General features: G+C 44.4%; 1 protein-coding gene across 1 annotated transcript in view; it reads left to right on the top strand.

Annotated features, from left to right (window-relative positions):
* Nucleotides 1-7,153, top strand: part of LOC8041672 (BUD13 homolog) — a 29,085-nt gene extending 21,932 nt beyond the window's left edge. The window contains exon 6 of the mRNA XM_002414868.3: nt 6,907-7,153. Within this exon, the coding sequence (XP_002414913.3) occupies nt 6,907-7,082 (176 nt within the window). The 3' untranslated portion in view covers nt 7,083-7,153. The remainder of the gene's footprint in view (nt 1-6,906) is intronic.
* The last annotated feature ends 5,094 nt before the right edge of the window (nt 7,154-12,247 follow it).

Below are 12,247 nucleotides of genomic sequence, written 5' to 3'. Positions count from 1 at the left end.
CTCAGATCTCAAGCTACGATAAAAAAAAAGAAAACCATAAATGATGCATAAGAGAGAAATACAAAATCGAGTTAGGGCAAAAGTCTTTCTTGTTGGCTTGACGGCAAGACCTGAGACAGTTTGACTGAAAGGCTTGCTGTTTACGGCAGCAGAATTTTGATTGGAGATGTCAGCCAGTAAGGCACATCATAAAATACTAGAAAAATTAAAAAGGAAAAGGTGAGAAATTTAACAATAATCACAGGGCTACATGGATCTATTTTGTAGTCCATACTTTTCTGCAGAATCCTACTCTTTTAGGGTTCTCTTGGAATGAAATCATGTTTTTTAATTATTTAACCAGGAGACTCCATGCCAGGTCTGCCCTTGAGACAATGGAATATTGGTTACCTTTATTGGCACAACTGATCATAGTGCACATTAGACTAGAATTATAGAAACAATAGTCCAGCATGTTGCTGCCATTAATTCGTCAGTAACGTCAATAGTCATGTTCTAGTTTGTAAGCTTCACGATTACAAACTGGCCAGTACAATACCATTAATTTTTCAACATTTCAGAATCTTGGGGTCTCTTGCGCAAATGAATGTACATTGTGAACAGGAAGGGATGTACATCCACGATTGATTCGACCCTCTCAAATTACCTATGTAATTTGATATGCTCGTGAGATGCCTGTCTCGTCTCTCTACTTTGTTACTGATATTGAGGTCGTTTAAAGGTCAGGACAGCCAGCTTTGGAGAAAATGTTTTCCTCGCTCGGCCCATTTCCTCAAGCTCGTCCAATAAACCCTCTTTGTCTTTTAGATTCAGGCTAATTTCATGCAGCTGCTACTCAGTAAAAAATATTGAACATTTTCCCTGCCAAGTGACAACAATAAATCTGCAAAGACTTCCAAACGGTATAGCAGTTCCTTGGCCACCTTGGCATCACTCTTTTTCTTCCTAGCCGTGTACTCACCAGTGACTGACCTCAGCTAGGGCTCTTTCCTCTTGCGGTCCTTCTCCCACTCCAGGTGCCTCTTACAATCCAGGTGACACTGGTAACACCCGGTGTTCAGCTCGAAGTGCTTGCCATTATCTGTGATCAGGGCTGCCCACTCTTCAGGGCTTATGATTCCCGTTTCCGTAGCAGCAGTGTCCAGCATGTTATAGAATCTGCCCTTTGTCTGCTTCGTCACCTTGCACTGGAGCGGTGCCTTCCGGAATAGGTTCTTATGCTCCAAGTGTGCTCTCACAGCGTGCACAGCGGGCAAAGCGTGGCCCGCCGAAAAACACGCACTCTGTCTTGTTCGTTGTCGTTGGTGGTTCCCACCACTGGCAGTGGCATGAGTGAAGGTTTGGCTGTCCTGCCACGTCGTGCACTGTTCTTGTCGGCCCGTGAAAAGTCCATCCCGGGGTAGTTTAACTGGCTACTAGGCTGGTGTTGGAGGTGAGAGGCATGTTTTACCCATTGCCAATCTCCACATCTGGTCAGCTCCAATCAGCAGACTTATGCCAAGCGCCGCTCGGATGGAAGGAAACACCAACTTGTCAGCGATGCCCTTAAGGAATGAGTGCTTGACGGGTATAGCAATGACACTCAAGCAGATGAAAGGAATGACATTGGCTTCCTAGGCACGACCTGTCGTCGTATACTGTCCTCATAGTCTAACTACTGTGAACTTCTGTTTAAGCCCATCAGAATCTCAATTGGAAAGTGTGTCGAGTTGCATGCTTTGTTGACCGACACCTTCCAAGCTAAGCTTTTTGGATAAGCCCTCTTTCATGAATGTTGTCTGGTTTTTACCATCAAAATACTACAGTTATAAGCACCGCTCTTGTCAGTTACAGCCCAACTTTGGAATGTCTCCAAGAGAATACTCGGAGCATGGTGCTGGGTCACGTCATTTGCTCTAAGGAGATTGGCAGTCCTCTCCTGAAGTCTTAACTGGAGATGATGCCTGCCAGATCAAATTCCGCATTAATGAACCATGTTCTCTGCACCCTGAACATCCCTCTCTGCTGTGGCAGTCCTTTGATTGATGCCCTCTTTTGATGCAGCAAAATCATATGTTTTGCACCAACCTTGTTTTCTCACTCAATGTGATGTCAGAAATTCAAGCACCAGTATTGCGATTCTGCTTGTGACAAGAGAAGCATGATTGTCTGTCCTACTGGTTTGTTGCACCAGCACTGGTGTGTTTGTAAGCCAGTGTCGCCGTGCTTGTTGGTCTTTGCTCCGAGACTGAGCGAAGACAAGCAATCATGACGACTTCTACGCACCGTGGTCGAAAGCGGTTCATGGTGCTCAATCTCCACCCATAGAAAACCTAGTGGTTAAGCCAGTTCCTCTTCTGCATCTGTTGACAATGCAGAGATGGTGTCCAAGAGTGCTCCACGGTCAGTCAAAGCAGAACTCTTCTTCCTAGTAGCGGAAACCCCGAGTTGTGCCCGACAGCGTTACGGTCGATGGTACTCCACCACGATGTCGGTTGGAAGACCAGTCAGGAGTATGGCCACTATCATAGTGGTGTACATTGCACTCGAAATGCCCGGGGAGCGTAAGCTGCCAATGTTGATCGGTACACAATCATAAATTTTCCTTAGTCCTTGAACATCTAATTCTGACTTCGCTAATGATGGGCTTCGTAATCTTTCTAGGTATTTATGCTGAGCGCTCTGCTTGTCTCCAAAGCGTTCGGACAGCATTTCTTTGGCATCTCTATAGCATGCTGTTGTTGCCTGCAGTTGGGACGTGGCACTAGCGGCTGTAGGGAGTGTAGGTATTGAACTCTGTCCTCTTCAGAGAGCCCAGTGTTTTGACCTATTGTGGCAACAGATTGCTCCCAGAAAGGTTACCACCATGTGAGCTCCCATCGGTACTGCAAGAGCAGTGGTTTGGAGAGCTGCCCTTCTGTGCTGTAGGAGGGGTGGTCTTTTGTTGCTGTTGGCTCCTTGATGTGGTGTAGTCGTGGTTGCCTGCCAACGTGGGACCTTACTGTGCAGCTCACCAAGGACTCTAGACATTCTTTTTTCATAGTCTGGAACAATATTATATAGAAAGAATAAACATGTAAAGGATAGACAACACAACCATATCTTTCAGAAAGGTGTGGTTGTGTTGTTTCTATCTTACATGTTTATTCTTTTTTCAGTCCAGACCCGCACCAATGCGCTCTTCGTCCACCAATATTATATAATCTGATTCCGAATCAGCATCGCTAATGTGTGGCTCCATCCCCTCATTGGCCTTGGGAAGTTTGTCATAGCTAGTGATCAGTCTGTCCTATAGATTCTCAGGAGAGTTGACGTCAAGGGAGGATGTCTCAAACGGCAGTCGTGGGCTCGGTGATTTTTTAACCTCGCATTCTGGCTTTGCTGAACCCTCCACTTCATTTTCAGCTGATCCATCCTTAGGTAAATTCCTCATGTCCGAGGTCCTAGGATTCGGTGCCAAATCGTTGAGTCCCTAAAGTGTTCTTTCTCTAGTCCATCAGCCCTGTTGTTGGAAGCAAAGAGACTACCAGTTTCGGTGAAACAGTTTTTCTCGTTCAGGTAGTTTTCTCGAGCTCACACTCTTTACATCAGTTGTCATCTTCTGGATCCCAACTGTAACTTGTGCGGCCGGTATTCAACATTAAATATTCAACAATGCCTGCACAGAACGTAGGGTGAATCATATACCGGCTCTAACTTTTTGTTTATGTGAATTCTTTTGTGGAAATCGGCAACAGGTTTTGCACCAGTGATTGCCATTTTTTAGGGCTTCACTAAGCAAATTAGTCCATAATAGCTTTGAGGCTCTTGTACAAGTGTAAACGGGATGTTAGACAGGTCAAGATAATCTATTGAATAGAGAAAATTGAAGTCCCTACAGGTTTAAAACATCAATAAATATCCATTAATTAAATCCATGGAGGCATCACATCGGGCAGTTAGAAATGTTTTGGCCAAGTTTGGTTGAATCAACATACAGCAACTTTTTCTTTACTAGTCTGAGACATGATTTTAAAGTTCATCTTTGTCCAGAAGCTCGCAGCTTTTCAGTTAGCATTTCCCTTTCCAATAATGCCGTGAAAGAAGCACTGGCAGAGCATTGGAACTGGTGTGCCTAGCAGCCACAGGAGGATGCCGTTCTTTCAATACAAGCATAGAGAGGGGGCATGGTCAGATGAAATGCCACAGAATGAAGAGATGAACAAGGTCTAACCGAGTTTGCAGTTTGGTAAACCAAGGAAGAAGTGCTGGAACGAGTGGACTCGGACAATGCTTGGGGTGTTCACCGTAAACATGTTCTTGCCTTCAATCTAACTTCAAACTGATGTTGTGTTTTTGTTTCCAGTGGATATGTATTGGTGCTTCTCAAATTTCAAAACTTAAATGGCAGATACTACTGATAGTCCCCCAGTCTGTCTTTGATACAAAAACAAATTTAAGGACTTAGCCACATAACATCTCATATTGTACTCTGTGTATACCTAAATACAAGTATGCCATTTCAGGCAACCTGTCTTGGGATTCCCATATTGCTACAAACAAGCTATGGCAACTAAAATGGTCACTCATATTTTCAACCACTGAGGTTAAATTACTTGCTCATAAAATATTATTTTATCGTACACTGGAATATCCTTATGTCATTTAGGACCCCTTTGAAGCTTTTATTATCCAGAAATTGGAAAAGCTACAAAAGAGGGCTTTTTTATTTACCCCTAATAAATTTGGATGTGGCAGTACTTGTCATCATTAATGAAACAAACAGATTTAATTATAGGAGCACAATGTGCAAGAATTGGTAGGTTGAGAACCCTCTACAAATTCATTACAGGCAAACTTCAAATCAAGACCGATGTCCTTATTTCTAGCTTCTCCATGAGAATTAATGCTAGAGCTTCACATTCAAGACACATACCCTAAATAACTTGCTGCTCCACATTGATTTCTTTAAAAATTTACTCTTCCTTTTAATCATATCGGGTTGGAATGACTTTCCTCCCATTATCACTAATCTTTTTTCCCTTTATTTGTTTTGTGGATTTCTTTCCGCAGAGGGGGCAGAGATAAAGGCACAATGCCTGACAAAGCCTCTGCCCCCCCTTCTCCCCCCCCCCCCCCCCCCATCATACAGTTCAACATAGGAGCAACAAAAGTTTCAACCAAACCAACAAAATAACCGTTGTAACGAAATAAAACACGCTATGAAGAGAGAACATAAATGATGGTGTGAGGAGTAAACACAAAATGAAATGTATACAAAACAGGTCAAACAACTACTTGAAGATAAAAACATCTGCACACTCTGTTCATGCGCAAATAACAAAATTTGCAAAAAGTCAGACAGATACTGCTATGCTAATTTTTGAATACTGTAGGGCAAAAATCAAGCAATGTTACACCTAAGAAAAAAAAAGAAAAAGGTTTTTATATTAAAGAAAATGTTGCATCACCCACCACTAGCATCTTTCTGCAAAAATGTTTGCAACTATCAATTCGATTCTCTTGACAGTTTCCTGTATTTATTTATTTATTTCATAATACCTTGAAGGCCCCGTTACAGGGCATTACACAAGGGATGGGACACTAATAGTTTCAATGTAAAAACAGTAATACAAGCTCGTGAGCAGCAACACAATTTCACCAGCATGACACTTAAAGGGGCCCTCCGGAGCGTTCTGCGATGGTCTATTTATGGTGATAACTCAATCTACAGGCCCTAAGGATCCTAAAAATCAGAAAATTATGGACATTCGCGGCGGATTTCCCTACTAAAATTGCTATCAAAGTCCCCGGCACCCCCCCCTTTGTGAGATGACCCCGGAAAACGGGAGGGGCATCTCTTTACGCGTCAGCCAATAGCAAGCGAAGGATTCCGGCGTCACTGCGCGTCACCAACGCGGCCGACCACCGAACCGCGGAGGAATCTTTCGGGGGCGTGGACCGTCGTCAAGGAACCCGGACTTTGTGCTCGGCAGTCGTCGTTCGTCGCACCGCACCGTCGCGCTGCTACTGCAATATGCAATCGCATCCCACAGATGACAAGGAAAAGTTTGACTCGTTGACGTGGAAGGATCGCAAAGCTGGCTTCGGAGTCGGGATCTACGGGAGGAAGGAACATATGTCCCGCAAATGCAAGCCTGCAGACGCCCCGGGAAGCAGACGAGCCGACGCGTCGACACATCACCCCCTAGCAACAAGCTTGCAAGGAGAAAACATAGTTTGCTGGTTTTGGAGCGATAATTGTGGACAATGTTTCCCGCACCACAATCAGTTTACGTTTTTCTTAAACTCTAATTTACAACAAGCTTAAAAAGTGTTGCAATAATGACGTTCGCATTCACCGTGAGATGCAGCATTTCCATTGGTCAAGTTTTAGCGATGGGCAGGAAATCGGGGATTGTCTTCCAAGAGAAAATAGTCCCAATATATTTCTTCTGCCATCTGCTTACCTAATAAACGGTATTGTGATCTAAAACTTTGTATACATATTAACTTGCACCTGCTACGCAATATAACATCATAAACAGACGATCGCAGAAAGCTCCAGAGGGCCCCTTTAACGTTGAAACAAATTGAAATTCACCGTGTTAGCGCGTGTTCATTTTTACCAGTGATATTTTTCTGTCTCTATGCCTACCGCATTATATCCCAGTATTGAAGTAGTAGTATTGTCAAGTAAATAAATATAGTTATCAACAGGGACGTTACTATTGGTCAAGGAGCCTGTTCTTTTCAAGTGTCTAGGTTATAGCGTAAACCAATTCAATGCATCAGCTACTTGATTTGCGACAGTACCGGATAAATGGTCTTGCTTCTCTGCCATATGGGATCTCTAGTTACTTTACTCAAGTTACTATTGTGTAATTTTAATAAATGTTGGGGTTTCGTGTCCTGCATGCACATTAAAGTTTTTATTACCCGTTTCAGACCTACCGAAGTACAGCGGTCCCGAACCACCTCCAAACCGCTACGGGATTCGGCCAGGATATCGCTGGGACGGGGTGGACCGTTCCAATGGGTTTGAGAAGAAGCTTGTCGAGATGAGGAACAACAAGAAGGCAACCGAAGAGATTGCATACAAGTGGAGTGTTGAAGAGTTATAATGCTCACTCGGGGGCAAAAGTTGTGCAGTTCATGATTTTTAAAAAATTAAAATATGGCAAAACTGGTGAAATAGTTCTTATTTCTTGATGGAGACATATCGATTCATACAGCCTAGTCTGGTGTTATTATAGAATTAAGTTTGTCATAATGCAGTGTAGCCCACTTGTTGCCTTACCGGGGCGTCTGTCTGTGATGGCTGCGTGTCTTGCGTGGACAGTTGCCTTTTTATCGTTACATTTGTTGTTTTTAGTCCAGCCGGCCAGAAACACTAAAGATAGGTAATAATGATTGCACCACACAAATGTAGTTTATTGTAAGTGTCTCAGGGGTGCGTTTGAGATCACAGGTCATCAGCCAGGTGGAAACTTTGGTCTTCTCTTGTTTGACAATTCAGTGTTTGCCAAAGTTCAAAGGGTGTGTAGTCTGGGGTGAGACTGGAATGTGTGGTCACGTGTAAGCTGAAGTCGTGGTGGACCATCGACCAAAATGTTGAAGTAAAAGAGTATGTACGCTTTGGACCTTTATGCACAAATACTTAGGTCTTGGATACAATACCTTCTGACTGGAGAACATGATTGCAGTTGGCATTTGGTAAATAAAATTAGTTAACAATTTAGAATAATGTATGTCCTTCCGCACTAAGGGACGTTTGGTGAGGAAATGTGTAAGTGCAGAAGTGCTTGAAGCAAAGAAGCACTCATCAGAGGGTCTGTCTAGCACTGTGCTTTTATGCAGACTTGAAACTTCCAGTCGTTTCCTCTTTTACGATTTTATAACTAACTCTTGTAACAAACAAATAAATGCACCTTAGTTCTTAAAGCAGCCTTTCAAGGATGGCACCGTATCAGCCGCCATTGCTCCGTACCATGCTCCTGTTTCCGCACCTTGTGCAGCATACATTTCGCACCATTGAATCTGTTTTTCTTGGCAAGCCTTGCCAACAATAGAAATTTGATGGTTCCAAACTAAACGTATGCTGCAGAAGTTCCGGAAACAGAAGCATGGTATGGGAGCGATGGCGGCTAATGTGACGTCGATGCAAGCCATCTATTGTCACGGACAGGGGCTCCGGAACTGGTAAGGCGGTGGAGGCGGTGGGGGCGGTGGGGGCAGTCGCCCCCACACTTAAAGCTGTTCTGACCGCCGCCCCCCCTCTTTTCCCCTCTCACCACCCGTGAGGCTGTCGCTGTTGCAAGTGGACACAGTAACAGTAGAAAGCATCATAGATGTCCTACAGAAAAAGTCGGAGGGGGTGCGGGAAATACTTTATGAAGTTACAGTAAAACCTCGTTATAACAAAGTTGAAGGAGCGGTCGTAATTATTTCGTTATAACCATTAGTTTGTTATAGCCAATGTCCATTTCTTCCCACTATTAACAAACAAAGGGAATTATGATTGCTTTGTTATATCCCATTTTGTTATAACGAGGTTTTACTGTATTAAGTACCTCCAGCGTTTACTGTCCATTCCTGCATCCGTAGCCTCAGGCGAGCGCTCACTCAGTGCTATACGTCGAATTGAAAGGTGCATCACAGCCGTATGACACAAAGCAGACTAACACATCTTTTACTTTTACATGTCAAGACAGCAGAACTGGCGCTAGAGGAAATAATCAATGATTTTGTTCACAGGACGACTGAACGGGCAGCCGCATTTGGTTTGACATGATGGTGCACCGCCCAGGATATATAGGGTGGTTCAAGTCACTAGGCTCGATCTAAAATTTACCGTAAAAATCTATGCCTGCATGTAGCAATCTAAACTTTTCGTCAAAGGTGTATTTCACAGGTCGGTTTTTTCTTGTAAAATTACAATGCATAGTTCTCTTTTTGTAAAAGATAAAGCCAAGAAACTTGCCAGAGTCTACAGTGGGCAGCGACGCAGACGACAGGGGTTCCGTAGCGGGGTGTGTTTGGCGTTTGTATTGATAGATGGTGCTACCTCCTTATCACAACGGCTCGCGACCACCGTGGTTTATTAAAATGGACATAATCTTTTTTGAAATGTACCTTCGGTTAAGAAATAAAGGCGGACAATAAAAGCAAAACTTGAAGTAAAAAATCGCGTCCGCATAACGGCGGCGCTTTTGCTGCCAACAGTTTTCGTCTGCGTGTCATCTACTTGCTTTCGCTGGTCGGCTGCACCTTCGAACGCTGCTCCCGACGCCATCTATCAATACGAACGCCAAACACACCCTGCTACTGGACTTGGTCGTCTGCGTCGCTGCCCGCCATAGACCCTGTCAAGTTTCTTGGCCTTATTGTTTACAGATAGAGAACTACACTTTGTAATTTTGCAAGAAAAAACCGACCTGTGAAATACACCTTTGACGAAGAGTTTAGATTGCTATGTACAGGAGTCGATTTTTACGGTCCATTTTTGATCGAGCCTAGTGACTTGGACCACCCTATATATATATATAAAAAAATATTGTGTATGACCCGAAGTAGAGGAAAAAGTGTAGGTCTTTATTTTGTGCATCATGTTTAATATGGTTTATATCTGTATATTGTATATCTGTATGTAGGCATCAGTAGTTGGTGACGTATTTCTTCGGAAGCCTGGTTAACCCGTCCATTTGAAGTTGTCATTCATTGACTGCCCAATATCTGCGTTCTCACTAATAAATAGCCGAAGATTCGATCAAACTGCAGCCTTCATTTCTCTGCACTGCGCTTCGTCAGTGATCGTTGATATATATATATATATATATAGAAAGAGAGAGAGGCAGTGGCGTCGGAACAGGGGGGGCAGGGGGGGCGACCGCCCCCCCAGAGATTTTCTAGTAATGGCGGCTCGCGAGCTCAATATTTCGCAAATTTCTCAGAGTGCGATTTTTAAGATATTTCGCGGGAATGAATTTCTCACATTACGAGTGGCATGATGACCTTCATCATCATGGGATTAGTTATTCGAGGGCTCAATTATTTGCGGTTATTTTAAAACCAGAAATACGCAGGAGCTTCTCCATTTCTGTAGCCGAATAAAGCAGTCGATACGCGCCTATGCAAGACCACGCGATGCGGTCCTCCAAGAAGGTTCGAACACAGCAGCGAGCCCTGTCAACCAGCGTTCCTAGACGCGGAGACAGGCCTTCGGAAGCAGCTCTGCGAAGCGTTAGATTGTGTTCGCGCCGAGCTTGCGAGACGATTCAAGCAACCAGGCATGCAAAGTCTCGCACAACTAGAGCAAATAAATTTGTGCGCTATTCAAGAGAAGCCACAAACTGCAGAAGAACTTGAAAGGAAGTTAGGATCCCACGCTACTGATTTTCACCTGGAAAGCCTTTCAAGGCAGCTGAACATGGTTCACTCGCTCTCAAGCGGTCAGATCGGCTCCGTACCTGAGTTGTGCCGTGCTCTGGGCAGACAAGTCCCAGAGGTCAAGAGGATGATGACTGAGGTGATGCGCCTTGCGGCACTTATAATGACAGTGCCAGCGTCAGCGGCATCAGCTGAACGAAGTTTCAGCGCACTTCGGCGTATCAAGAATTACCTCAGAGCTACCATGTCACAAAAGCGACTGACTCAGGTGATGCTGCTGCACGTAAATAGTGAGCGAGCAGCAGAACTTGATCTGAACTCTATCATCAGAGAGTTTGTGTCGAGGACGGCTGAACGACGAACCGTTGTCGGGCACCAGTGAGCTCTTTCTTATTTCACGCTGTTTGAAGACGTCAATATGGGAGAAAAACAAGATCATCCCATTCCAAAAGAGGAAGGACATATATTTGTTCTAAATAAACGTTTGTGAGCGTTTCGATTTTATATATCCATATTGTTCTAGATGCTTCACCCCCCCCACCCCACCCCAATTCCGTTGCCCCCCCCACCTCAGAAATACTTCCGACGCCACTGGAGAGAGGGAGAGTGAACCAGAGCCGTATATGTAAAGAGTTTGGCCATTTATTGAGAAGTAAAGGAGACAAATGAGGAGGTGCCATTGGCCGAAAGCGGGCTGGGCGTGTTCCAGGGCGTCTTCAGAAATTCGAATGTGACCAACCAGAAGCCGGAAATAATACCCTGGTGGTGGTCGCGAGAAACAAACCTGATAACTGCATTGGAGTAACTCTCGATGGCTGAAAATATGGTACACGTGATGTTTCAATCACCCTCATCCAAAATGATGGTGGAAGAGTGCGATTAGTAGAACGATCGACATCCTCATTCCGAATTTCCTCGATTTTTCGTGCCGACTTCCACCGCTTGGCATCGGGCGCTCGCGCGTGCGCAGAACGCGTCTCGGAAAAGGTCCATTGCCCACTAAAAGTTCGAAAAAGTCGAACCTGGTCGAACTCGGACCTCGGCCGGTTCGCGACACCCCTAGTCTAAAGTCACTGGATGACTTTAGGTTGGTCAAGTGAGCATGCCAAGCCCTCTTTCCGCATAGTTGTAAACCCGAGACTGGGGAACGGACAAGGGGCAAAACACAGAACGACACGGACGAAGTCCCACCATTGCTTCATTACCTCTTTCCGAGTCTGCCGCACGCCCTGGCTCTGCCCGCGCCTCCCATTGACCAAACTCTCTACGTATACGGCTCTGAGGTGAACTACACGATGCGACATGAGCCTTGCATGAGCCTCAAGACGTCGCCACTCACGTCAGAAATGGCAGAAATGCTGAGCCCCTGGTCACGGACATATAAAAATCGACGAATGTTAATCTGAAAATGAATGCTTCATCGAGCAAATTTGTGTTTGCAACTAAAACAAGAGGGAACCATAGATAACCGATAAAGTGCTAACATACTGCTTATGGTGTCTCCTTTTTTCTGTTTTCCTCAGTCTGAATGTTTTTCAAAGGGAACCATACATCCCGCATTGGCGACAATAGCACGGTTCGCTTGCTTCGAAGGCTTGCTTTTTGTAGTCTCTCTTTAGTCTAGAAACTTCCACGAGGAGACTGCTGTTGCTCTTTCGTACTTACCCCAGAAAGTTTTCGAGAACCACAAGACGTCCTATGAGTAGTGCGGCGCGTCAAAATGAAACCGAATCTAGCTCTTTACTAAAATAAATATAAATCTTTCGTATTAGTTATAATTATGAATAGTTGGAATTGTACTATATATACTATATGAGAAGCGTCGTAGTATGACAAAATATTACCATTCTGATTGTCTTGCTGGAAGATTTAACAATTCACCACCAGGAGGACTCGAGTA

Source organism: Ixodes scapularis, unplaced genomic scaffold (genome assembly GCF_016920785.2).
Source record: "Ixodes scapularis isolate PalLabHiFi unplaced genomic scaffold, ASM1692078v2 PGA_scaffold0__279_contigs__length_252992795, whole genome shotgun sequence".
NCBI classification, from domain to species: Eukaryota; Metazoa; Arthropoda; class Arachnida; order Ixodida; family Ixodidae; genus Ixodes; species Ixodes scapularis.
This window is presented reverse-complemented; position numbering and strand designations above follow the sequence as displayed.